At 39.4% G+C, this 27993-nt stretch overlaps 1 protein-coding gene across 1 annotated transcript; it reads left to right on the top strand.

The window, feature by feature from the left end:
* The first annotated feature begins 102 nt into the window (after positions 1 to 102).
* On the top strand, positions 103 to 27132 carry Paxbp1 (PAX3 and PAX7 binding protein 1). Its single transcript, XM_055614922.1, has 18 exons — positions 103 to 522; positions 1802 to 1930; positions 4356 to 4532; positions 5350 to 5571; positions 6198 to 6301; positions 7244 to 7461; positions 7985 to 8174; positions 11815 to 11938; positions 15163 to 15262; positions 15346 to 15461; positions 16861 to 17060; positions 18047 to 18191; positions 18745 to 18866; positions 19469 to 19545; positions 20103 to 20169; positions 23074 to 23220; positions 24515 to 24669; positions 26183 to 27132. Exons 1-18 carry the CDS (start codon positions 177 to 179, stop codon positions 26298 to 26300), a joined length of 2757 nt encoding a protein of 918 aa, XP_055470897.1. The 5' UTR covers positions 103 to 176; the 3' UTR covers positions 26301 to 27132.
* The last annotated feature ends 861 nt before the right edge of the window (positions 27133 to 27993 follow it).

The following is a 27993-nucleotide window of genomic DNA, read 5'->3' as shown; positions in this document are numbered from 1 at the left end:
CCCAATTGTGCGGGCGCGAGGAGAGCGCATGCGCACTCGATGGTGCGCGGCAGCCAGCGAGCGCCGCGGCGACCGGGCGGGAGCGCCGGCGCGTGCGCGTGCGCGGCCGTGGTCTCCGCGCTCCCTCGTCCTCCCAGTCTGCGAGCGGCTGTGAAAGCGCCGCACCGGCGGCTGGGATGTTCCGAAAGGCCCGGCGGGTGAACGTGCGCAAGCGGAATGATTCGGAGGAGGAGGAGCGGGAGCGCGATGAGGAGCAGGAGCCGCCGCCGCTGCTGCCGCCGCCGGCCTCAGGCGAGGAGCCCGGCCCTGGCGGTGACGACCGGCCCCCCGCGGGAGAGTCGCTGCTGGGCCCCGGGCCGCCGCCGCCGCCCTCCGCGCACACCCTGGGCCTCGGTGCTGAGGCCGGGGGCGGCATCCCTGGCGGCTCGGAGCCTGGCAACGGGCTGAAGCCGCGTAAGAGGCCTCGCGAGAACAAAGAGGTGCCCAGGGCCAGCCTGCTCAGCTTCCAGGACGAGGAGGAAGGTAAGCCCCCGCCGGGCCCACGCGGACCCCGAACCCGTGCTCGCCCGGCCCCAGCCTTCCGCTCGGCCTCGGGGCGCGCTCCCGCGCTGCCGCCGGCCGGTGGTTCCCTCCTCTGGGCTGCCAGAGCTCGGACGAGCCATCCTGAGTGGAAGTGAAGGCCTGCTCCCTGCCCTGCCTCTTTCCTACCCTGCGAGTTGCAGACGGCAGTCCCTCAGTTAACTGCCCGCGCCTAGTCATCTGCAGGCCTCTCTGTACCCGCGGCTTGTTGGCGTCTCAGTTGAGGCATCCTTGACCAACAAGGCCGGATTGTTGAAGAGGAGAACCAAAACTGGGGCTGGGAACAGAGCTGGAGCTGCAGCCCTGGTTCCGAGTGACCTTGATCCAATCAGTCCCTTGCTGTAGAAGTAAATGGGCGGAGACCAGGCTGCAGGGATTTAGATTTCTGATCCTTTAAAAGAGTGTTAAATATTTTTATTTGTACATCAGTATCATGTTAATGAAAAATGCAATGAGTTACTAAAGCTTTTCTTCATGCTTTCAAAATGCTTTCGTGTTTCTAGAAAGGTGGGTGGTTAATCTTCGAACTCCCTGCTATTTTGTTTAAAGAAAGAGGTACAGGCCAGGTTTTAAGTTTGATGATATATGGGCAGTTTGGTGAAGTGCTTTGTTCTTGACTTGGATTTTCAAATCAAAGACGAGGGATAAGTCACTCAAACTTAGTTTTGCAAAATGATTTACTTTAGGCATAGTGTTAAAATAACTGTCGTTGAGACTAATTATTCAGACTTGGCAGAACTTTGTAACTTTGGGTATATTGTTTTAGCGTTCTTAATTAAATATTTTAAGGAAACATTTCTGAATATTTTTTTCTTCTGGGATAGATGAAATAAACCAAAATTTAACAAATTTGTTACAAATTAACAAATTGTGAAGTTTCTTGGGCTACTCATTAACATTTTCAAATTTTTCATTTAATTTCTGGAATTGATAGCAGTTTTGGTTGTTTGTTTTTGTTTGTTTGTTTGTTTTTTGAGACAGTCCTTATGGATAGCCCTGGCTGTCCTGGAACTCACTCTGTAAACCAGGCTGAGTTTGAATTCAGAGATCCACCTGGCAGTATCAGTTTTTGAGTCTATGATAGACTGAAATAAAATTTAAATTTTGTAATAATTTTTGTGTGTGAAAGTATTTTGTGAGAGTTCAAGCAGCATGAAAGCACGGGGAAGGGAAAACATTTTCTGAGTTTGTTGGCTACAGACTTTATTTCATTTCTTTTAAGAAAATGAAGAGGTTTTCAAAGTAAAGAAATCAAGTTACAGCAAAAAGATAGTTAAATTGCTTAAGAAAGAATATAAAGAAGATCTTGAAAAATCAAGGATCAAGACAGAACTCAACACAGCAGCTGACAGTAAGTATTAGATAATCCTTTCAAGTGACTGACAAATGAGAGCTCTTTCCCACAGTGCTTTGCAGTATATATTGTGAACTCATTCTCCTTACCAGTGTCCAGCTATTGTTGCCTCATAGGCGTAGATCTTCAGTTTATGGAAAAATATTTACGAGAAGTAATGGGAATGAGTGGTGGTGATGGTTATACAGTATTGTGACTAACACTGAACTATACACTTTTTAAGATTTGTTTATACAGTATACACATGTCTGCATATGTGCCTGCAGGCCAGAAGAGAGCAGCAGATCTCATTAGAGATGGTGTATGAGCCACCATGTGGTTGCTGGGATTGGAACTCAGGACCTTTGCAAGAACAGTCAGTGTTCTTAACCTCTGAGCCATCTCTCCAGCCCACACTTAAGTTTTTTAAAGTAAATAATTTAGAGAGAGAGAGTGTGTGCGTGAGCGGGTGCTCCTCCATGTGCATGCATGCCACAGGGTGCATGTGGAGGTCAGAGGATAACTTGCAAGAGTTGGTTCTCCTTACCATATTGTTAGTGGAGATGAAACGCAGGTCATTGGGCTTGTAAGACACTTACCTTCTGAGCCATCTTCATCTGGTTGATTTCAAGTTATGTGTATTTTACTTTACCACAGTAGTAAACTGCAAACAGTGATCCAAGAACATTCAAGTATCTTTCTTCATAGAATCATTCAGTGTTAGAGTGCATCAGATCTGTTTTCAGTCTGAAGAGCCACCACACAGAGAGGAGGCATGGGTAGTTTGAGGCCTGTGAGGTGGCTCAGTGGGTAAAGGTGTTCATTGCCTGTCCACCTAATCAGCCCCGTGCAGTTCCACAGATAGAAGGAGCGAATTGACTCCTGAGGGTTGTTCTTTGATAACCTGCATGTATTGCCACGGGACCATGTGCCCACACACATAAAAAGTCAATATTAAAATATTTTTTACTAAAAAGACAGGCACTTCTTCTAGCCACTTGACTGCACTGGTTGTTAAAGCCTTAGGCTCCAGGGTATACTTAACGGGGAAGTGGGTGACTAGCAAGGTAAGGCAACACGTGGATGAATAGCACCCTTAGGAATCCCAAAGATGATGGTCTGAGTTTTCTCAGCACAGGGCTGCTGCATGAGGGAGAACACCAGGCTGACGAGGAGGTAATACTAACAGCTTGGGAAGGTGAAGCACTGGGGAAACCAAACCATCTCACCTTTTAGAATGGGGTTGTGCTCTACTCTTCATTGTATACTCATTGCTCCCGGAATGAGCATTGTCACGGTCAGTGGTTCAAGGTCAGAACACTTGGATTTTCCTGGAACAAATGAAATTAGAGATTTAATTAGTTCTAAGTATTAAAAACCAAGGACAGTTTGTCACAAAGATGAACACTCATAGTGGGAATACAGTCTTAAGTAGCCTTCAGCTTAGACTTGAACTAATAATTTGAGAACTCTGTCTACATGTTTGAATGTGTCCGTTCCAGGGCTTCCTCTCTGTTTTATGCTTCAGTATTGTTTGTGGCTTGTGAGCTCTATTGTCTGTCTCTGTTCTGGGCTCATATAACTACCAGGTTTTCTGTGCTTCATGGGACATACAGGGTGAGGCCTGTACAGTGGAGATGTAGTTGTCGGGCTCTCTTCTCCCTGACGATGGGCAAAAGTCAGATTGATATGCTCATTCATCTACCAAAGACTTTGTTCTCAGTAGAAAAGTGTCTTGAATGAGTATAGCATTTAGTGAAGCACTGATCTAAAGTGAAAAATCAAATAGTAAAGTGTGAACAGGCAGTAGAGAGGTGGCTCACCAGTTAAGAGCACTTACTGCCCTCACCTAGGACCTGTGTTCAGTTTGCGGCACCTGTGTGTGGCAACTTAAAACAGCCCGGAACTTCAGCTCCAGGGGATTCGGTGCCTCTAGTCTGAGGCCACCTGTACTCAGTGCACATGCCACATGCAGACATTCACACCCGCACACACCTAAAAATAATAAGTAAATTCTGACAAACACTGTTACCAGTGAAGTTTTAGAGGAAGATCCTTATAAATTTTGATAAATTTACTAAATTTTTCACAGATTTAAATAAAATGCAATTGTATCCTTGTTTCTTCTGTGTAACCCTTATCCAAACCTGTCTACTGTGCTATTTCATATTTATGCTTGAGGTTATGTTTTGTTTTGACAGGGTTTCTCAGTATAGCCTTGGCTGTCCTGGACTCTCTTTGTAGACCAGGCTCACAGAGATCCACCTGCCTCTGCCTCCTAAGTACTGGGATTACAGGCGTGTGCAGTGGGTTTTTATGCTTGAGTTTTTAAGTATTAGAAATAATGTAAGTTTTAGTGGATTGAGCTTTAATGTAATAAGTGCCTTGATAGTTTGTGACTTTCTATTTTAAATATAATTCAATTGCTTTTTTCAAAATTCAGATGAGCAGCCTCTGGACAAGCCTTGTCATGTTAAGGACACAAATGAAGAAGATGGAGTCATCATTAGCGAGCATGCTGAAGATGAGATGGACATGGAGAGGGAGAGGGAGGAGGAAAGGCCAAAAGCTGGGGGTGCCTTTTCAAATGCTCTCTCTTCTCTGAATGTTCTTCGTCCAGGTGTGTGCTTACAAGTGTCTCTTAGAACTCAGCCCTCAGGGTGACCGAAAGGAGTAGTGTTTGTAGTTACGACATCTATTTAAAGCAGGCTGTAACTGCATTTGCAAATGTAGAAAATGAAAGAACCAGAAGTTTTCTGGTTTTCTCAAGTTTACTATTCCCTAAAAAAATATTTTACAAATTATCTGTATGTGTGTGTTTATATATGGGTATGTTCATGTGAGTACATGAGGAGGTCGTTCTGGAGCTGGAGTTACATACAGCTGGTTGTGAGCCATCTGATATGGGTGACAGGAATCAAACAGTGTCTGAAGAGCAACCATCTCTCCAGCCCTCCTCAAGTGAAACTACTGGAATTCAAGGGAACACCAGATATGCAAAAGGTTTCTCTGGCTCAGGCTGTTCCTCCTTTGACCCCTCCAGATAAAGACTAACCCTTTTTACAATTGCTACAGTTGCTTTTATTTTTATATTTATACTTAGTTCCTTTATAGTTTCCTGTAGGAAATAGTTTGCAAATTTATACACTAGCTAATCAGTTTTAAAATCAGTGCTTAAAGTGGCTAAATTTAAGTTATGAAGAACTAATACTTATGTGTATAAACAATTGAAGATGCCCCTGCTGGGCTGGGGAAATTGTGATTCAGTTTGTCCACCAGCATGTCAGTCATTTGCATAGTGTAGGATGAGGCACTGGTAGCCAGTGGTAACTTCATGCTGACAAGCCTAACTTGGGTTATTCTACTCTTCCTGTATTCAAGAAAAAAGCTTCATACTACAGGTATTCATCTTTGTAATTTTTGTAATTTGTGTCCAGGAGAAATTCCAGATGCAGCTTTTATACATGCTGCAAGGAAAAAGCGCCAGATGGCCCGAGAACTGGGAGATTTCACTCCTCATGACAGTGAGCCTGGAAAAGGCCGCCTTGTCAGAGAGGATGAGAATGATGCCAGTGATGATGAAGATGATGATGAGAAACGTCGCATAGTTTTTTCTGTGAAAGAAAAGTCGCAAAGACAAAAAATTGCTGAGGAAATAGGTAATGCTATGAAATTTGCTGGCAAGCATGATGTATTGCATTTAAATGTGATCCAACACTGTAGCATTTACATTTTTGACCGCTTTGCCTAAGTCTGTTCCATAGCTGATACATATTCAACATTTCTTGGTAATCAGTATTAAATACTTTCTATACATGTTTATAAAATTCTCTTAAGTATTCTTAAGCAATGGATTTTGTGTTTTCCTTTATAGAGTTGAGGTCAACCTTAAATTAAGAAAGCGAAAATTGTAAGCATATTACTAAATACTGCTTTATCTTTAAAAAAGGGTGTCATCATTAAAACTGGCAAAACCAGCTGGGCATGGTGGCACATGCCAGTAATCCCAGTACTCAGGAGGCAGAGGCAGATGTGTCTCAGTGTTTGAGGCGAGCCTGGTCTACAGAGCAAATCCATGATAGCTAAGGCTACACAGAGAAACCCTGTCCAGAGGGGGGAAAAACCCAAAGTAAAACAAGCAAAGTCAGGAGTATGAAATGGCTCCAGATGGACATATTAGCAGGGTTAGTGCTTGTCATCAGCTCTATGAGCAACTTAGGATCTCTTCCATCTTGTTAGTGCATGTTGATTTTTTTTTTTTTTTTTTTTTTGGTTATGATTGCAGGTATCGAAGGCAGTGACGATGATGCATTAGTAACTGCAGAACAAGACGAAGAACTCAGCCGGTGGGAACAGGAGCAGATTAGAAAAGGAATTAATATCCCTCAGGTAAGAAGACTTAGACTTCAGAAATGAAAGAGAAGAAGTAGGGTTTTTTTGTTGTTGTAAACATAGATCATATTGAGTCTTTGCACTCATTCAAGAATCTAGTAAAAAAAAACTGGTGAGCAGTTACCTGTTCATGAGGTCTTTTAGAAGAATCAGCTTTGACTCTTGCTTTTTGTAGTCAGAATTGTGGACATGGTGGATGAATGTCCATTTTTTCAATCTAGTCTTTGAGCAGCAGGCTCTGGAAGCCCGTTACTAAGGCGCAGGTGAGAGTCAGAGGTGGTCCTGGGCTCAGTGCTCATTGAGCAAAGTTCTCTGGGTGGTTCTGGTGCATGCAGAGTTTGAGAATACTGCCTTGAAGCCAATGAAGGGGCTTTCGTTGTTGCGGTTTTAAGTTTGAAGATCCGTTTCCCAGGTATGCAAACTAATAAGATTGATTAAAAATACCTACCGAAGTAGTTCCCGTCATGCGTTTTGTAGCGGCACGGAGAAAGTTGCATGATGTGAGCCTTTTTTTCTAGGGTTAGTTAGTGTTGAAAGCAAAGTATAGGGAAAGCCTTGGACTAGCTGCAAAGAGTCTTAGTTCTAAACTCTCATTCCCCTTTATTTTCTAACTAGGCAACTGATAAAATAGATATTTTATCTAACTGATAAAATATTACCTAGATCATAAATTTATTTCCATTTCTAAACTCTGAGGAACAGTTTTTGAAAATCATTAGAAATAAAATCAGTGATTTTTTTACCAAGACCTAAGGATTTAGACAACTATGTTGATTTGGTTTTGAAAAATTCTGCAGTTACTTATTTTAATTCTTGTTTGGGAACTGGGCATAAATTTGCTGCTGTTTTGTTTGTATGTCTTTGTTCATAACGTTAAAGGTGTTTACTTATTTTTTAAAGTTTAGCTATTAGTTTCCTCATACATCCATTTCTTTTCAGGTTCAATCAAGCCAGCCCACTGAAGTGAATATGTACTACCAGAACACTTACCAGACAATGCCTTATGGTGCATCCTATGGCATACCTTACAGTTACACAGCCTATGGATCATCAGATGCCAAGCCTCAAAAAACAGATAATACAGTCCCTTTCAAAACTCCCAGTAATGAGATGGCTCCCGTTACTATTGATTTGGTAAAGAAACAGCTTAAAGACAGGTAGGGCAGATCAACTTCTTAAAGACCTGTCTGCTAGCTTTGTGGTCCCTCAGGCAACCTGTAGTCTGGGGTAGCAGATGCAGAATGCCGGCAAAGAAGACCCACTGGCTCACCTTCAAAAGCTAAACAGAAGATGACGTCATGCTTGGCTCTGCTGCCTTCTTGGAGTACTTCTGTGGAAGCCTCAGAGTTATTAAAATGCCGCTCCATGGGCTTGTTGAAGACAGCGCTGAGTAGCACCCCTTGGACTTTGAAAGTGTAGTCAAGAGATGGGGGGAGACGCAAAGCAGGACATTTTGGTTAGCCTACCAAATAACTACTTGAAGTCTGTAAACTGCCTTTTTAAAATTCAGTTTTTTATTTTATTTTTTTATAAGAAAAGCAGTACAGACAAAAAGATGCATTCCAGATATTTTTATGTTCTAGTACTGGAACTAAAAAATGCATTATAATATTGCAAGAGTCCTGACAATATTGAATTCCAGGTGTAAATGGTTATATTTATCCTTCTTTTGTTCTTAAGGTTGGACTCCATGAAAGAATTGCACAAAACCAATCGACAGCAGCATGAAAAACATCTGCAAAGCCGAGTGGACTCCACCAGGGCTATTGAGAGATTAGAAGGGTCTTCTGGGGGTATTGGTGAACGGTATAAATTTTTGCAAGAAATGCGAGGGTATGTCCAAGACTTGCTTGAGTGTTTCAGTGAAAAGGTAAGAATGCAAAAATACTAATCTCTTTGAATAAGGCAAAAATAGGGAGGCCTAGATGGCTTTTCATAGAGATCTTGTAATTCTCAGAAAATAATACACTCAACTTTAGAAGGGCTGAAGTCATGCCTCATTTTCTTCACTCCATTAGTTGAGGGCATCACAGTATTTCATAGAAACCAAAAAGATAGCGCCTCAGAGCACATGTGTTAAGACTGACAACTCTTGTCTCAAGACATGTTAGATTTCTGGCCTGCACTGAACTGATAGAATGAAAGGGACTCACCTAATAGTTTTTTGTTTTTATGACTTAGGTCTGAGTTTGTTTTTATACTATTTTTTCAGTAATTGTAAACACATAAAAATTTATCAGTAGTACAATACATGAAAAGCTTTTGATACTTTTTCGTACTAGGTATTGTGGTGCTCTTTCTGTTAGAGTTTTCGTCTACCAAAGCCAACACTTCATTCGTTTCAGAAGCCATTCATTATTCTAAGTTTTTCTTTATTGGACATGTCTTGGTTCTTCTGAATTCATGACTTGAGTGTGATAATTTTAAAGTTAATTTGGTGCATGTGCTGACTTCAGTGACTTCCGTCTGTTTGAAGATCAGTCTCTACACATGGCATGCACAGGTGTGTGCAGGGATAGTTAAGACGTTTGGAAGGTGGGAGGAAGAGTGGCAGATGGCTCAGCGGGTAAAGGTGCTTAGTGCTCAAGCACCCATGGAAACATGGAAGGGGAAAATTGACTCCATAGTTTTTCTCTACCTCCACACATGCGCTGTGGTGTGAGCACCCACATAACATATATGTATACACACAACTATAAATAAAATTAAAAGAAACTAGATGCCTGGCTTGATGGGCTGGTTTGTAAGCATTCGTGTGCTTTACCTTATCTTTAAAAAAAATATTAAAATTATGGCCCTTAAATACTTTATCTCAGAATCTCGGATAGGAAAGCGCATTTTTCTCTATCATTAACTAGGTTTTTTTTTTTTTACAGTTTACAAGTATAAAGTATAGTTGGATGATTGTTTTTTTAATGTTCGGTTCAATAAAATAAAGGCTTGGAAAAGAACAGTTAGACTTGTCTCTGATGGATCTTAGTTGAGTTGCGGGTGGTCAGATCTGGGATGGTGGCATTCTTATGCTTTGTAGCATAGCATGGTTTGCTGGATTGTGCAGTTTCTGGAGCAGCACCTGCAGTTGTGATGTTCCTTGCGGCAGGCCAGTTGCTCTGGGCCAGGAAGGAAGCATGAGCTCAGTGTTCTGAGCAGGGTTTGGAGCAAGGCTGGGAGTGGGACCAGCATGGCAGAGCTGGCTAGAACAAGGAACTTTGCCTGAAACAATACTCTGTGTGTGGGAACAGTCTTTGGGACCTGCTTCTTTAAGTTCTTGGCTTTTGCTTTATAGAACTTAAAAACTTAAGCACTCAAAATTGCAAATATAATGCTAAAATGTATGAAGTTGTCCCATTCCTGGATTAAGAAGAGTAAGTAGTGCATAGTGTCTGTTTCTGAGCTGTGTGCTTCCGCTCCTGGATACCATGTTCTGGAGAAGTCTACTTCAGGTAGTGCTATTTGGCCATCGAGTAACTGAGATACTGTTCTAGCATATCTGAAACCTTACATATTTATTATATTTTCAGTAACAGAAGCAGGTGGTCCTGTATTTCAGAAATGCTTCCTTCATTCTTACATCTTCATATGCATGCATTCAGTTATATGTGCTTCTGAATGAAAGTGTCAGGAGTTGTCATCCTTATTATTTGAAGATAAAAATGTAAAGGGATAATTGGATAGATATGAATATTATGCTGTATAGAAATTCTCTTAGAGTAAGTCAAACAACCCTTTTTTTCCTGTTTTTTGAAAGAGTGATTTTTAAACTTGAATTATCTGTTGGTCATGTAAACTTTGACAACTCAGTTTCTCCTCCAGTCATCTTGTTACAGTTTTTCATTTTAAATGAGCTCCTAACTATAATAATGCTAGTTTTTAGTTTGGAGTGGTTGAAGAAACTGTAATGGTGCAGAGTCTTGAGATAAGTCAATGTTGTGAACTTTGAAAGAAATCTAAAAGTGAGTTTTAAGCTCTAGGTCCCAGAGTTGTCTTCTGAGCTTTAAAAAAAGACATTCCAACTTTTTAAATCAGATAATCCTTTACGGTGCCAACACAGCCTTGAGTTCTCATAGTAGGGAATGTTTTCTTAGACTTAAAGGACACATCTTTGGTACCTTTGTCTTTAAGTCTTGCATGATTTTAAAAAGATTACTGTGGTGTAGATGAAAAATACAAGCCACATTGATGCAGTAATTGGGAAATAAAAATTTCAGATTAGATAGAGACTTTGGACTACAGAATCATCATTGCTGATTTGGAGACATGGTTGTCCATGGTGTGGCACATGAAAGAACCTTTAGTATGAACCTTTCTGTGAACATTTGCTACTTTCACAGTGGAATCATGCAGGAATATGAAACTCCTTTGGTACACACATCTTTGTATTCTGCTTGCCTTTTTTATTTTCAACATACAGTCTGTTCAGTTCAGAAAGCTGCTATAACATTTGGTGCCAGTGTTCTCAAATTCTAATTAATGTCTTTTCCAGTTGTGCTAACCATCAGGAAACTAGAATTTCTGGTTTCCTCAGGTTTGTGTGGTAGTCGTTAGCGTTTTATGAAAGTTTCAAAGCATTTGATTGTTTTATAAGGTATTTATAAAGAAAGATGTTCTGGTTTTTGAAAATTTAGATGCCATGTTTTGTAGTCTTTGTATTGTTTTGGTGTTAAGTAAATTAGCTAGGTGTATTAAGTTGGAAATTTTTCTATACTTTGAAAGCTGAATTTATGTGAAGATTTTATTATAAAATAAAGAAAAATGAACATTAGCTAGGAAGAGAATCATTTCAGAGTTTAATTTCAGACTGGTTAGCTTGAAATTTTATATACCCTTTTAGTTTAATTGTAAAATGTCCAATAAAGTTCCAGAATAGTTTCAAATTTAACATTGTTGTAGGGTACTTTGTACAAGTGAGTGACAGAAAAACTTAAAGTGGACAGTTAACAGACATAGAGCCATTGTAGTAGGTTTGGCACAGCAAAACAGTCATTTAAGCCAGAAAGTTTATGAAATATGCTCTGTGCATGTAATTGCAGCATTCAGGAGGACAAGGCAGGAAGCCAGCTAGGGCCCATATTGACTTCTAGACCAACTGAAGCTACATAGATTTCATTGTCAAAAATAAAAACAGAAAAAGAAACTATGAGATTTTCCATGTAGATCATGTTGCTGGAAAATTAAATATAAACTTAGGCTTGTAAATACATTTTCTCTGAAGATAAAACATTGAAAGCTTGACATCTGTTTACTTGTTCTTTCTATTACCATGGAGACATTACATTTATTAAGCTGACTTTTGCTGTGATAACCAGGCCCTGGGCATTTAGTTTTGTACACAGGTTGCAAGAGTGATGCTTCCTTACTTAGAGTGATTTGCTGTTCTGGTCTTGTTGGGGACTCGTGCTTATTTGCTCATAGAGAGAGTACGTTTTCAGAAAACCGGAAATAGCATGGAACCCTCAGATGAATAAGCCGCTGAGGAGTTTGGTGTTACGGAGTGTGTTGTATTTTTACAGGTGCCACTGATTAATGAACTTGAATCAGCAATACATCAGCTGTACAAACAGCGAGCTTCCCGCCTTGTCCAAAGACGACAAGATGATATTAAAGATGAATCTTCGGAGTTTTCAAGCCATTCAAGTCAGTCCATCTTGAAGGTTTTTATTTTTCATTAAACAACCTTGTTTACCTAGTGCAGCCTAATTAAAATATAGGCCTGTTTCTTCTCAGAAATTTTCCTAAGTTAGGTAGATCTAAAAATTGTAATGCATGTATTTGGGTTCCATTTAAGAAAGTGTGGCCTAACCCAGGAGCTGAAAAATGTACTAATATTCTGTCAGTCTACTCTTCCCTGGATATGCTTTTCAGTCAGCTTTAGAGCGAGCACAGCAAAGGCATGCTCAGTATTTATTGCAGAGCCGCTATTTCTTTGACCCTAACTGACAGACCACCCCCACCCCTAACTTCATTCTCCTCATGACCTTGATATAAAGAGTGTTTTTGATCACAGTAAGAGAAGGATCTTGGAAGTTATGGGGGAAGGAGAAGGGAGGAGGCTGCGTTGTGTGGCACATGGTAGCTTCAGGATTAGAGGAGTTTGGTGACAACCCCCTGGTGAAGCAAATGCTCTTCTATTTCTTTCTAAATGTGGTTTGTTTTTTTTTCTAGTTTGCTTTATATACATACTGTGTATTTGTTTTTTTGGGTTTTTTTTTTTTTGTTTTTGTTTTTTAGTCAGCTAATGCCTACAATTCTTGAAATTTTGTAGAAAATGTAGAAATTGAATTATATTGTTATTTATGACATGAATTCTGCAAAAAAAAAAAAAAATCCTGAAAATTAATTAGAAACCTCTTTGAATTCTTATAACCAGATTCTTTAGCCCGATGCCTTAGAAAACCTTTTAATTCCATTTCCCTCATTGTACTCCATACTGGGTGGTCTGATGGAAGTTTTCTTAGTGTGGGTTTCTCATGGTGTCCTTGCCCTTTCTTTGTACCTGTGCTAGCAGTCTCCACAGTGTCACAGTTATCTGACAGGCTCATTTAAGATGCAGATCTTCCGGTCCCACACATGGAGATTCTTCTTACCCAGAAATCTGCATGTTAAACAACTCCACATGATTCATAAAGGAGCCTCATGCTGTTCTTAGAACAGTATATAGCTGAACTCCCAGTCAGGAATTGGATCTATGGAGCACATCCTCCTGTTTGTCTGATGGGCGATGAGAGGCTTAAAGAGAAGATGCTGTGGCCCCCAGATCTGACCCATGCAGATTGAGCTGTGAGCCACTTGAATGGCTTTGGCCTGGTTTTGCTGTAAAAGTTTCAATTCCATCATTGACATTGGGCACCTAAATGACTAATGCATCCCTCCCAGATCACTTTTGATCCAGAGAGCCAGATTTCGGGGCAGATTACAGGTAACCATTGTGCATCTACAGGAAATCATCTCCTAAGTGTGATGGAGTGCGCTGTGTAGCACATTCACTATAATCTAGTGAATTTGCTAGATTTGAATTTATAGTCTGCAGAGTACAAGGCTGCATAGTTACCTGGAATTTGAAGTTTTAGTTATATGGTGTATGTTAATTAGGCTGAAAAATGGAAAGTATTGGAAAAAAAAGTGAGAAAACCCTATTCTTGAGGGAGTTGACAAAGATTTAAAAAAATTATATGAGACATGAAGGAATCAATCCATTGTCTTTTTTTTTTTTTAAAGAAAAGTATCAGGTTTATCTGTTTAGGTTGTAAGTTCTTATTTGCAGTTATTTTGTACAGTTTTTACAGAAATGAAAGAAGCCATATCTTGATTTTTTTTTTTTTTTTGGTTCCTCACCTAAGATCTAGAGTATACATCCTATATCAGCTATTTTGAAGGAAGAATAAAAAAAATACATGAAAAAAAAAAACTGCACAAGCTTTAAGTAATGTCATTCATTGTATGTATGTATGTCTGCCCACCAGTCCCTTGTTTTATTTGTTTTGCTTTTCAATAACTGTTCCATGTTTTCCAGAATGTCTTAAGTAGAAATGAGGGACTTGCAGAAGACAGTTTTTCTTCACCCTGTATTCTGAGCAAGTTTGTAGAGCCACTGAGATCTGGTCTCTAAAGAGAGCTATCATTGTATCAGTGATCTAATGGAAGCACAGCCTAGTTCTCACGTGTGCACATAGAACCTCCATTCTTGCTTTTTCCTTTTGAAAAAGTTTTGTTATTTTTTTTTTAATTATGTGGATTTGAGTATGTCTTTATGTGGGTATGTGCACATGAGTACATCAGGTGTCCTTGGAGAGCAGAGACACAGAACCCCATAGCTGGAGTTGATAGACTATTGTGAGCACCCAGTGTGGGTACTGGAACCCAAGCTTGGGTCTTCTGCAAGAGCAGTGTGCACTTTAACTCCTGGGCCACTTTTGCCCTAGTCTGTCTTCTACATGAATAAGTACTTCATTATCACCAGAAAAATAGGCCAAAGAGACGTAGGGCGCAGACATGGTGTTTGCAGCTAATTTATAGCCACAGGGAGATAGTTTATAGGGTCTCCCCAATTCTAGATGTGGTGCTGGGGACTGGGTCTAGGATTTCCTACATGCAGGCAAGCACTAGAAGCTGACCTTTACCCTTAGCCTAGGCAATCTCTTTACCAGACATGGGGTGCTGTGAAGGAAATAACAAGAACCACTTCTTTGACACTAAAACTGTGATGCTGGAATACAAATTTAAACAGGGGAGAGTTGGAACTTAAAGGTAGAACATTACCATGGAGTGGTCAGAAGAAAAACTACACTGTTACTAAGAAGAATTTTAAAGTGGCAAGGGATGTATGGTGTGAAAAGAGTTTCCTTCTCAGCATGCCAAGTTTTCCTACACAGAATCAGTCCATAGTGTTGCTTGCCCTAAGAGTAGTGTTAAATAAACTTCCGTAGGCTAGAGAGCTTAAATTATTAAACCTTTGCCAACAAAATTGTTACATCTTTTTACACATTTCTCTGTTGTCACTGTATATCATTCAGCATCTTTCTTAAAAATATATTTTTTTCTCTTGCATGGGTAATGTGGATTTTTCATTTGTTCATTGTAATAGGATAAAGCTAGTCCTGTTATTTAGACAGATATAGTGTGTAAGCCCAGCAATAGTTGTGCTCTTAGAAGTCATTGTTTTAATTCTTCCACTTTTTCTCCTGGAAACTCAGTAATTCCAAGATTTGTTCTATACTAAAAACCTATCTAGTTTACCAGTCATTGCAGAATCTTGCTGTTGGGATTAGCAATCAGTCTATCATAATGGCTTGTTCTATGCAAGTTCTTTCTCATGATTATTGAAGGGAGAAGGTTAATTTTAACTATTTGTTGTTTTATAGATAAAGCTTTGATGGCACCAAATCTTGATTCCTTCGGACGTGATCGGGCACTGTATCAAGAACATGCAAAACGTCGGATTGCAGAACGGGAAGCGAGGAGGTGATTCTGAAAATACTCTGTGTGCTATTAGGGAAGTTGGAATCACTTTTATCTAAATTCAGAAGTCAATGTTTGTCTTCTAGGACTCGCCGTAGACAAGCCAGAGAGCAAACCGGGCAGATGGCAGATCACCTTGAAGGCCTTTCCAGTGATGATGAAGAGACGTCTACCGATATTACCAACTTCAATCTGGAGAAAGGTTAGACTCACTTGGAAATGAGGCTAGTCAGGTTGTTGGCCACTTGGCTGTGCTTAAAAAAAATCACTTTTTACTAACTGTTTTTTAAATGTACATTTGTGGGCTGTAGAGGCCGGAACAACTTCCAAGAGTTAGTTCTCTACCCTGTCAGTCTCCAGGGATTGAACTCGGGTCGTCAGGCTCAGTGCAGGAGTGCAAGGCCATCTTGATGGCCTGTGGTTTTAATCATGAATGGTTAGAATGTGTGTCTCCTGCAGTAAGTGAGGTGCTATTGAAATTCATTTCTTACTACTGACTATTACAGTTCTCAAAAGTAAGTGGATAGTTTGTTAGGAGATACAGCTAATACTCATATACTGATTTGAGTCCTCAGAACTGGAATTTGAAAGGAATAGAACCATGTGTCAGAGCCTGTGGTCCACTATACTGAAGCTGTCTGGTCTAAAAGTTAAGGCTGGACAGTTTGGTAGCAAGGACTCTCTGGCTGCAGAGAGCCTCCTGGAGAGTACTGTGTGATCTCAACCAAGAGTAGGGTTGTTACAGCTGCATGCTGGGCATTTCTAGACCGCTCCCTAAGTAAATTCTCTTTCCCACATTGGCTGTAGTCATTTGGAATTGTACTGATTATAGGCTATTAAAAAACCTTATGTAGCTATACCTTTTTCACCCCTTTGAGGTACTAGGGATTGAATTTAAGTTCTCACACTTGCTAGGCAAACAATCTACCACTGAGCTGTAGTTGCAGCCTTTTAAAAATATATTTTGAGACAGTTTCTCTAAGTTATCCAGATCAGCCTTGAACTTGTGATCCTCTTGCCTTGGCTTCCCTTTGTTACCAGGGCCAGTTTCTCTGACTTGTGGTTCTTTGAAGCAGGGTCTCAAAGCCCAGGCTAACTTCAGCTCATTTTGTGCCTAAGCTGACTTTCAACTCATTACCTAGACAAGGATGTTCTTGAGCTCCTGGTCTTCTGCCTCCACTTCCTCAGTAGTGGAGGATTATAGTTATACTCCACCATACCTAACTTACAACTTTTTCATAATGAATATTTTGGACATGTGGAATATTTGAAAGAATGATGATGCCCAGCATTGGTCCATCATCCAGTGTGAAGATGCTGGTATCTTACTGCTTTTCTTTGTCTCTGTGTACCCGTATATTTTATTGCCCATTTGAAAGTGGTTCTCTGTAGACATCTTGATACTACCCACAAAGACTTTGGAACACGTTTCAGTTCTGTCTGCATGTGGGTTCCAAGAGTTACACCCAAGTATTCGGGCTTGGGAATGAGCACCATTAGCTGCTGCACCATCTTACCAGTGAAAATAGTAAACTCACATACTATGAACACGGTAGTATTCTGCCTAAAAACTTTTTTGTTTGTTTCTCAATTTGTTCTAGATCGCATTTTGAAAGAGTCCAGCAAAGTTTTTGAAGATGTCCTTGAGAGTTTTTATTCAATTGACTGCATTAAAGCACAATTTGAAGCATGGCGTTCAAAATACTACACATCCTATAAAGATGCTTACATTGGTCTTTGTTTGCCAAAACTGTTCAACCCTCTCATCAGACTGCAGCTCCTCACCTGGACTCCTCTTGAGGTGGGGGTTTCTGCCACTGTTCAAAAAGCAGTATGTATAGTGGTAGGACTTGGGTATTTTATGCCTTAAAAATTAGACAGGGAAATACTGTATAGTCTATAATCAGTAAGATAGACTGCATCTGATAATAATTCTGTTTTAAACAGTTTCTTTTAAATCACTGCTCCAAAAACTTTTTTGTCATCTCAGTTTATATGACATTTCATTCTTAGTGAAAACTATATCTGTTAATGCTAGGTTATGAGTGTGAATAGTAAGAAGTTGTTCTTTTTTCCTAGAAGAACTTAGACCCTGATGGGAAAGTACAATAGGGCATGTGTAAAATGAGGACTTGCTCTAAGTAGTTATAAAAAATGAAGAGGGTGAAACAAACTAGTATGTATGAAGATGGAGTCAGGAGAGCCTGTTGTCTTGGTGAATGAGAGTGAAGAGCAGAATTGACTATTGCTCCATGTGGCAACAGTTATGATTGGCTCTTAAGTTACTGACATGTTGAGTCTCAGTACTTGTTTGAGAGTAATGACTGAGAAGAGTAAATGGTAAGTAAAAAGGGACTTCCAATAAAATTTGTTAGTAAGCTAAAGGAATTGGAATTCCGGAAAGTGCCAGCTCTAGTGCCTCGGTAGACTGCAGAGGCTCAAGGCTGTGTGGGTTGAAAGTCTCTTTTGTTTAGCTTCCTCTAGCCACACCTTTTAGCTTTCTTGGCCACCTTGAACACGAATTGCTGTCGCAGCTTCACAAAAGTGCTATGTTCCATGTGGGACCGAAGCTTGCTGTGTGTGCTGTCCTGAGCTAGCACTTTACTCTTCTGTGCTTTTCTCTTAATGATCATGGCTGGTTGCCCCTCCCGCCTCATCTGAAAACAGTGTTTTGCATATTTTGTCCTGCTCTTACTTGTTAGTGCCAGAGGGTAACTCCTTAACATGGCTGACAGCAGAAGTAGACGCTGTTTTAAATGTTTGAGTAACCTTTGTAATATGTTTTAGGCAAAATGCCGTGACTTTGAAAACATGCTGTGGTTTGAGTCCCTGCTATTTTATGGTTGTGAAGAACAAGAGCAGGAGAAGGACGACGCTGACATCGCTCTCCTGCCCACCATTGTGGAGAAGGCCATTCTTCCCAAGCTCACAGGTAGCCATCAGGAGAGGCTCAGCACATGAGCTTCTCAGGTGCACTTCAAGCTCAGTGATCATGTCATTGCAGACATCATCAATTAAATACCACTTGGCCCAAGGATGGTAGGGTAGAGAATGCTTTACTTGAGGCTGGAAGACCAGTTAAATCTTTATCTAAATAAGATCTTTTTGAGATGTAAGGGAATCTAATCGCCATTTTTGTTCTCATTGAGTAGCATGAATAAGAATGTCTTATCCACTTATCTCTCTCAGAGTCCTTAATTGATTGGACAAAGTTTGATTAGCATAGTGCTGCAGTTCTGTAATGCCAGCAATCTGTAGGGTGGGGGAATGCCATAACAGAAGCATTCCTGTGAATTGAAGGCCACCCAGGACTTCACTGAAAAAAAAAAAAAAAAAAAAAAAACAAACCTTCTCTCTCACTCTTTTTTTTTAAAGACAAATTCTGAATTTTCTGTTACAAAGCACAAAAGTAAATACTAAAGAACTATCTGATATTAAAAGTAACCTGCCATTTTTCTACATTTTGACATCTTGTTTCTTATTAGTGATAGCTGAAAACATGTGGGATCCCTTTTCTACAACACAGACTTCAAGAATGGTTGGAATCACACTAAAGTTAATAAATGGCTATCCTTCAGTAGTCAATGCAGAAAACAAAAATACACAGGTACTTTATTTAGTTCCTATGCTTGGGAAGGTTGTCTCTTCTTTTGAAAATGAGCCAGGGTTTAAAAGAATGAATGGTTTCGTTAAACCAGTTGGGGATCTGATTTTCCCAGTAGGGTAATCTGCACTGCAGAAACCTGGAGCATATACAGTAAAGTTGCTTGTTTTCAGTGCTTACAAACCTGTTTGAAAGAAAGATGTCGAGTCTACTCTCCAGCAGAGCTCACTTCAGTTTGTTCCACCAGTCAAATATCCCAGTAAAAACTGCTTTGGGGAAAAACAGAAAGCAAAACCTCTAGATTAGTACATGATTGATGATTGGAATTTAAGCATTTTTTAAAGTGGCCAGATACTCTTATAGTTAACTCTCAATGTAAAATTGCTGCATTCACTGAGCTGATTGAGAAAGCCTTTTATGGTTGTTGAATTTCAACTAACCTTATTTTGAAAAGAAACTGTTGATTTTTTGAGACTTCATATAGTAGATTTGAAGTTGAAAAATTGGCAAAATGGCTTTGTTTAGTAATTGTTGAGAGGTTATCTGGTAGAGTTGTAAATATTGAACTCATTTAACATAATCCAGATATTCTTTTAACTCTGTAGGTATACCTTAAAGCACTTTTATTGAGGATGAGAAGAACTTTAGATGATGATGTATTCATGCCCTTATATCCCAAAAAGTAAGTAATCTATATGTAATTCCATGTTTGCTTTCAGAGTCTAAACTAGAAAAATACAAATAGCTTAAAATATAAACTTTACCTAGGTAGTTTAAAATTACCTCAGAGTGACTGGAGAAATTGATCTTTTGAAAAGAATAAACCGTGTTCTTTGTTCTCTGTTTTGGTTCCTTGGGGGTATATGCTTTTTTTGGGCTTCCGAATCATTCGTTTCCTCTTTCTCTGTCTTTTTTAAAATCTTCCTCTTTCCTACCTCCTCTTCAACTTTTCCTCTCCTTTTCTCCTTCTATCCCTCCCTCCCTTCTCTCTCTCTCCCTGTCCCTCTCTTACTCTCCTCTCTATTCCTGGTCCTGTCTCTCTGTTCTCACTCTCTCCTCTTTCTATCCCTGCCATGTGTTGCTTCTGGGATGAATGTTAAGCAAGCACTCTGCCTTGAGCCTTACCCCAGACACACACTGCTGAGTTATTTTTCTGATCCTGTTTACTTATAGACATTCTTGTTGATAGGAATGAAATGGCATTATAAAATATTTGACTGTTATTTATTTTTCTTTTAGTGTCTTAGAAAATAAAAATTCTGGGCCTTACTTATTTTTTCAACGACAGTTTTGGTCTTCTGTCAAGGTATGTATTCATAGGCCATCTAAAAAAATAATGTTTTTGGATTTTTATGTGCCATATTCTGAGAGAATTTTTTTTTTATTAACTCTTAGGCTTATATCAGTGTTACATACACACACATACCTTCATCTTACAACCAAATATTTCAAACATTTATTTTAGTTTAATATTCTCACAGGAAAGTTTGAAAGTAAGGCCCAGGGGATCTCACAAACTGCTTAACTATAAGTCACAGCTTAATGAATACACAAAGTGATGTGTTCAGTAACTATAACTGCAGCCTTTCTCCTGAGTCAGGTGTAGGACTGGTTGAGACAGAAGCCTTCTGCGTGAATTCATAGTACAGTGCACTTGGCAGGTAGATAGCAGACAGATGATGCCAGCTTTGGTAGTGATAAGCAGCCCTGGAGAGCTCAGGGTTTGATGGGAGTTCAGATGGGTAAGGCTAGCCTTGTAGTAGATACTCTCCCTCTCCAGTAAGTGATTTTGAGATTACAACACAAGAGTAGTTAAATAGAATCCAGGGAAAGGAGAGCAGGCTTTGATAAAGATGGAGACAGTGCAGCATGGCCAGAGTTAGGGAAGTAGTCATGTGAAAGGCTTGTCTTTATCCTAAAGGTTAGAGGAGGCTAACAAATTCTGTCTGTCCATATCTCCTTTGCCACAATTTACACTCTCTTTAGTGCATAGTTCTGTGGGTTTTCATAAAATACATTTGTTACCACTGCCAAGATGAAAAACACATCACCCCATAATTCCCTTTGTAGTTTAGCCCACTTCTGACCACCTCCCAACCTCGTGGTGTTCTATGGTTTTCTTTGCAGGAATGTTTTAGTGGTGCAGTTACATGGTAGGGAGCCGTTTGAGTCTGGCTCTTCCCCTTGAGAAGGCTGTGGGATTCACTTGCATTATCAGTAGCTTGCTGCTCTTTACTGCTGTGTGGGAGGTGGAAGCATTGCGTTTTCTTTTCTATTTAATTCATTTCCTGGTTATAAGGAACTGAGATGCTTTTCAGTTGAAGTAATTAGGACTAAGAGATGCCGCAAGGATTTTTCCCAGTATGTTGGTTCTCATTTGATTCCACTGAGTGAAAAACCGGAAGAGGCTCTTTGTACTTCGTGTTCACCAACAGCATGTGAAGAAGGTTTTATTCACTCCTTACTTTCCATTTTCCAAATTGCTTAGTGGTGTTGAGCCTGATTTCATAGGCCCAATGTTAACTGCCCACTGGGTATTCTTAGGTCTTTTGTTCTCAGATCTTTTGCTCAAGTTTTAAATTAACTAGTTTTTTTTGTTGTTTGTTTGTTTGTTTGTTTGTTTTCTTATTGAGCTTAGAGTTTTGTATTCTGAAGAGAAGATGGAGATGATTTTTAAGTTTTGTCTGGTTTGTCTTTTAACTTTTCATTCACGTATTACAAATGTAAGTGTTCTTCTGGGTTTTTGGTTGTTGCTGAATTGAGGTCTCATGTAGCCCAGGCATGTTTCAGACTTGCTGTGTAGCCAAGATGACCTTAAACTTCTGTCCTGTAACCTCAGTGCTGGAGTTGAAGCTGCACCGCTGATGGTGATGCTGTGCACTGAGAATTGGACCCAGCTGCGTGCCAGCACCACCTTCTCCTTTGTCTCCTCCTCTCAGGACTATTTGTGCTTTAGAAATCATAACTTACAGTTTTATTCCTAACAAGAGAACCATGAAGTTTTTGTCCTGTACCTTGAAGTGTCATAGTCTTCGGTTTCACAGTTAGCTGTTAACCTGTTGACAGTTTTATAAGGGGCTGGAGAGATGGCTCAGTGGTTAGGAGCACTGAGGACCTAGGCGCCCACATGGTGGTTCATAGCTGCCTAGAATGCCTGTTCCAGGGGGCCCGTTGCCGCCTTCTGGAGCACTGTACGCATGTGTGCATGGACACAGAAAAGAGGAGCACTTATTTCAGATGTCAGGCCTGGCTTAGGTCCCTTTGTTCCAGCGCCATTTGTTGGGAAGACGGTCCTCTCTTCACTGAAGTCCTGTACTTTAGTTGAGAGTTGGCTGAGCGTAGACATGAGAGTCATGGGTAGTTTTTAGCGTGGAAAGGACATAAACATGTTGGTGCTGGGATTGAACCCAGGTCCTCTGGAAGAACAATCGGTACTCTTAACTGCTGAGCCATCTCTCGAGCCCCCTCAAATCATTTTGATGGGCTTGTTTCTGTTCTGGAACTCTGCTTGAGAAAGGTACCCTATTACCTTTTGGTACTTGCTGGCAGTCACTGGGTAAAGTAGCAGATGGTAGTGGCTTAGATTTGTAGAGCAAGAGAAAAGGACAGGCTGGATGGAGATAGGTCAGTACTCCACAGAGTCCAGGGGTAACCTGTGTGCTTGCTTTAGCATGGAACTTCATAGTTGGCTAATAGAGAGTGCTACATTTTCTAAATTGAAAAATAAGTGGGAACTAGACATTGTTACTGTGCGATGGGACAAGGCTTCTGATTCATAACAGTATCCTGAATTTTATACATGTCAGTCGTGAGTAGCTTGAGCTGTCCAGAAATGTGACTCGGTACAAATGTGGGAGATACTCCCACTGTGCCATGCAGGAGTCAGAAATAAAACATCCACAGTCTTTCTAAGGGGCCTGTGGTGGCAGTTGACCTAACAGCAAGGATTGCCTGAGAGTACTGTTTGCACTGACAGAAAATGTTCTCGTGTGTCTGTTGACCTGTATGCATCCACTAGTGCCATTCAAGGTACAGCTAACTAAAACTTGAAACTCAAGAATTCTTTTATAGATACTTCAGAAGTGTTTATTAATACTTTGGCAAGGCACTCATCCATATTATTCGTTTGGTATTTAATATGTAATTAATTTACTTTATACTTATTAATTACTTGATATTGATTCAGTAATACTTTTTTTTTTCTTTTTAGCTATTAGGAAATTTTCTTCAGTGGTATGGCATTTTCTCAAATAAGACTCTTCAGGAGCTGTCAATAGATGGCTTGTTAAACAGATATATTCTCATGGCTTTTCAGAATTCAGAGTATGGCGATGACAGCATCAGAAAAGCCCAAAATGTGAGTGGTATGACACATACTATAATTTAGAGCCCGCACATCAATGCAAGTTCAGCTTCCTTGTCCAAAGAAGAATAGGAGGATTTTACAAAACTTTTTGATAGTTGGACCTGCTGTATTTAAACTGCAGGTAGTTCCAAACATTACATCTTTTTAACTCAAGAAATAGACAAGATCTTGATCTTAACCAAGAGGCCAAGAAATGATACACAAAAAATATGTTTGTCTATAAATGGTTCTGTGAGTATTTTTATAGTTATCAATGACATCTTTATTTTAGGAGTAAATTTTCTTCATAGTTGTTTGTTTTGAGCAGTTCGGAATAATTAAGTTTTTTTCTCTCCTTAAATAATTTGAACTTGGTATGGTATAGTGTACACCTTTAACCCTAGCACACTGGAAGGCTGAGGCAGGCTGATCTTTGTGAGTTCAAGGCCAAGCCTGGTCTGTAGAGAGAGTTCCAGAACAAACAGGACTACACAGAGGGAACAAATAAAACAAACAAACAAAAACCTGTCTCAAAAACAAACAAACAAAAAATAGTTTTAATAGTGTTGGGCTTTCTACTTACAGTCATGGGTTACCCAATTTGATAGGTTTAAATATTTATATTTATAGCAATAATTAACAGTCATAGCAATCTTTATTATAAATTTGCTGGTAGCAGGGGTTTTGGGTTGGGGGGAGCATTGTTTTTCAGAGACAGGTCTGCTGTGTCCCTGGGATATGCCATTTATAGCCCCTGGTTCTTGTAATGGTGAGCCTTCTTTACCTGGCTGAATAATGATTGACCAAAGAAGACTCTACTACTTCTGAAGCCTTAGCACTAAGGCCAGGAAGTCACAGTTCTCTGTGTACTAGGTTAAGGCTCTTGCTGTGTGCTGGATCTTTGGGTTACCTGGATTCCTACAACCAACATAGATGCCACTCACTAAAATGTTCAGGAAGTGTTTTTATGAGGGGAACTTGGTATGGTTGAATCACTTTGGATAACTGAAAAATAAAAATAAAAAAGGCAACCAGTTTTATGACTATTTAAATTTTATGTCTAATGACTGTTCTGGATTGGAGCAACACTCAGGTCTTTAGGAAATACACTCAAATACTTGGCATATTATCTTGTTTTGAATGACTGATCCATTGTAAAAACTCAGACATATTGGTATAGTTAATGTAAGAAGTCAAGTTTTTAAAAAGATACTTTATATAGTAGTAAAGCAGAACCATCATGTAGCTCTAGCTTTTTGACATTTTCATTATGTTTTAACTTATTTTATTTGCATTTTCTACATAGGTAATCAACTGTTTCCCCAAACAGTGGTTTATAAATCTGAAAGGAGAAAGAACTATTTCTCAGTTAGAAAATTTTTGTCGGTATCTTGTACATTTAGCAGATACAATTTACAGGAATAGTATTGGGTGCTCTGATGTGGAAAAAAGAAATGCAAGGTAATTTGTTTTTTCTTGTAATTAATGAAGTGATAATCGAGTTTCTTTAGTTGTCAGATATAATATTAAATTAAAAATGGAGTAATTTTAACTTGTTTCTTGATTTATTGTTTAAACAATTATATTGTATTTGTGTATATAAGATATACTCTGGTTATATTTTCTTATACTGTACATTTATTTAGTGTTACAAAACTTCCAAAATACACAGTTTTTTATTTGAGTTTTCCTTTTTGGGAGCATGCATTAAGTTTGGAATCTTTTAGAAAAAGATTTATAGTAAGGACCATGCCCCGTTGCAGTGAGTAAACGTGTATTTTTGTCTCCTGTGAAGACTTGAATAAATTCAGAGTTTTAGGATGTAGTGCTCTCTGGCATTTGAGGTTTCATTATGTAGAGGTGAAGCCTGGAAAGAATGGCCACTGAAATGGAGAGTTGTATTAAAGTTGAGTCTCTGTTGTAATAGAGCCTTCACTCTCTATCTTGATCCATGCTCTGGACTAAAGGCCATTTCTTGATAATTTTGGGAATAGCTTATGTCTGATTTTCATGAAAAATTCCTAGGAAGGAGCTGAATAAAAGTGTGAAAGCTCATTAGGAGGCTGAGATAGGAGACTGTCATGTTCAAAGCTTGTGTGGGCCTCAGAATGAGCTCAGTGACCGCCTAAGTGCATTGTAAACCTTGGTTTACAAATAGGAACAGTATAGGGGAGCTTGGTAGACATGGGTGATTTTTCCCTGTATGTGTAACCCTGGAGAGGGCTCCTGTTTTCCCTTACTAAATTATAATCCTGGAGTAATGCTCAGAGGTGTGAAATTATTCATCTTTAAGATTCTGATGTTAATATCTCAGAGTTTCTTCAAAATAAGGTAGAGTGAGTTAGGGCAGGGCTGAGAAGGAAAGTAGGATTAGGCTGTATTGAATGAATTTTAAAGGAATTGAAGTTTCGCTCTTCATGGGTTGATGATGAAACCAAATAGAGTTTTCTGTTCATGTTGTACTCCAGAAGAGCTAGGACTTTTGTTGGGAAGGAAAGAGAGACCGAGCTCCAAATGGGTTTGGGAATCATACTGCTTTTCTTTGTAGACATTGCTCAAAAGCATTGTTCTAAAGAAAATGTTTTCTTTCTGTGTAGAAATGATTTATTGTCTCTTGGCCAGTCATTTGGACAAATAACAGATTAAAATTTTCCCATGTATTTCCTGAGCGTGGTATACACACCTACCATGGTGCATGTGTGAAGGTCAGGGGCAGCTTCCAGGATTTGGAGCTCTCTTTCCACCATGTGGAGTGTGGAGACTGACTCCACAGTAGGCTTTGTGGCAAGCATTTTACACAGTGAGTCATCTTGCCAACCCTGGTTTAAAACATGCTGTAGCTTCTAAGTTTTATTCTCTGTATTTAAAAAATATGTGTCTGGAAAAGTTGTTTTACAGATTTTCTAAGGGGTAGTTGTAAAATCAAGAACAAATTGTATCTCAATATAATATGCATTTTTTTTTTCTCTTTTAGGGAAAACATAAAACAGATAGTAAAACTTCTTGCAAGTGTTCGGGCTTTGGATCATGCTGTGTCTGTTGCAAGTGACCATAATGTGAAAGAACTTAAGTCTCTGATTGAAGGAAAATAGATCTATGAGACCAAAAAGTGTTTGCTTTGCTACCATTCCCAGTGTGTAAATTTTGTATATATGTAAAGTTTCTTAAACTGTAAGATACTGATTCTTGTTTTAATACAAAAACATTATATTAATACTGTGTCCTTAAATGTGATTTCTTCAGAATGAAAGGAATTCATATTGTTTCTAGGAGTCTATGAATGTTTTCCTTACTGCCTGTCATATTTTGTTTATGGAAGTATTTTGTATGGTCATTAAATTAACTTCGTTTAAGTGTCCTCTATAAATGATGTGTTCAGTGTAAATTGTGTAATTATGCATATATATGTGTGTATATTTATACCACCATGGATTTTTCACGCTGGGAAATTTTGGTGTTTTTCTACAGAGAAAGCTTTTTAACAGCAGAAAATTACCCAGTAACAATTGTCTTAGTGAAATACTGCACTGCTGCAACAGAAGGGCTGGCAGGGGATGGATCTTCACCCCCATTTTGGCTAGCGTTACTGTCACAGTAGCTGTGCTGCCTTAAAATGAGAGCCGAGTTACAGACTTTGTCGTTGAGTGAGTGTGGAACTTACGTGAATCAGCCTTGGAGGCAAATATGGGTTTAATATGAGCTCTAGGTAATATATGCAACAGAGTTTTAGGGTGGGACGCCACTTTAGTTCTTGACAATAAGCCCGAAAACTAACTGCATGGTTTGGCTGACTGTCCTCTCTCATTCATGGTTTTATTCCTTGCCCTGCTTACAGATACATGCATTTCTATAGTCTGTCATATTTTAAATCCCACAGATGTGAGTTATATATGCAATAAAGAACATGCCTTGCTGATTAGACGCCCCAGGCAGTTTACTGTCCGTGGTCTTATGTAATGTTTATACCACATTGTAAATACTCAGAGAAACTTGTTTTAAAGTTAATGCTTTCTGATTCTGTGATTTTTCAGAAGAGGAACTTTTTGGAAATTAAGGACTATCATTTGATATATATATATATATATGGTATTAAGCTTTAGCCCAGCATTAAATAACATTTTAAATAATTCTTTGTTGTATTTTGCTGCTGCCTAAGTTTAGAGCCTCTCAGATGATGCGTATGTGAGGCTGTGGACAGGCCAGTGTGTGCTTGCTTACAGTCTCATGCCCTCCTCCAGACATGCAGGAGCACGTCTCATCTCCACATACTCACTCTGGATAAGGTTTTTGATGCCGTTATCTCTTCAAGGGCTCCTAAGTGGAATTAAACTTCAGAACACTCATTCTCAATGTCAGTGGATTAAAACAAACACCCAAACACACACTGTATATAAATTGTGTTTCCAAGCCTATCACATAAATTGCTCTTATGTTTTGATAACTCTTAGAATAAACTCAGACTTTCTATGCTAACTTTTAGCAACAGGCTTTAACACTATCTTAGGATTCTGATGCGAGGTTAATGTAGCACAGAACTGCATTTAAAAAGTGGTCTTTGTGTCTAAACCAGAAGTTTTGTATTCCTGAGTAAAGAACACTAAAAATGGAATTCTCCAATTGCCATAACAGTGTCACATACTAGCTGAGTGTCAGCTATTCTTTTCAGTGCTTAAGGCCAGAAATTGGGAAGTGTCACCAGAACCATGTCTTATAATGGTTCTCAGCTCAACTCAAAAAGTTTCTAATGGCTTCTGATACTTACGGGCTTGTCATAATTTTCCAGGC

This window comes from Psammomys obesus, unplaced genomic scaffold (genome assembly GCF_907164565.1).
Source record: "Psammomys obesus unplaced genomic scaffold, mPsaObe1.curated_primary_1811, whole genome shotgun sequence".
Lineage (NCBI taxonomy): Eukaryota > Metazoa > Chordata > Mammalia > Rodentia > Muridae > Psammomys > Psammomys obesus.
The sequence above is the reverse complement of the archived record's forward strand: the minus strand, read 5'-3'. Positions and strand labels throughout refer to the sequence as shown.

Coding starts and splice junctions, on each gene's coding strand:
- Paxbp1 (XM_055614922.1), top strand. CDS start 177: ATGTTCCGAAAGGCCCGGCGGGTGAACGTGCGCAAGCGGAATGATTCG. Junction 7,462..7,984: donor AAGAAACAGCTTAAAGACAG/GTAGGGCAGATC, acceptor TTTGTTCTTAAG/GTTGGACTCCATGAAAGAAT. Junction 8,175..11,814: donor TTGAGTGTTTCAGTGAAAAG/GTAAGAATGCAA, acceptor GTATTTTTACAG/GTGCCACTGATTAATGAACT.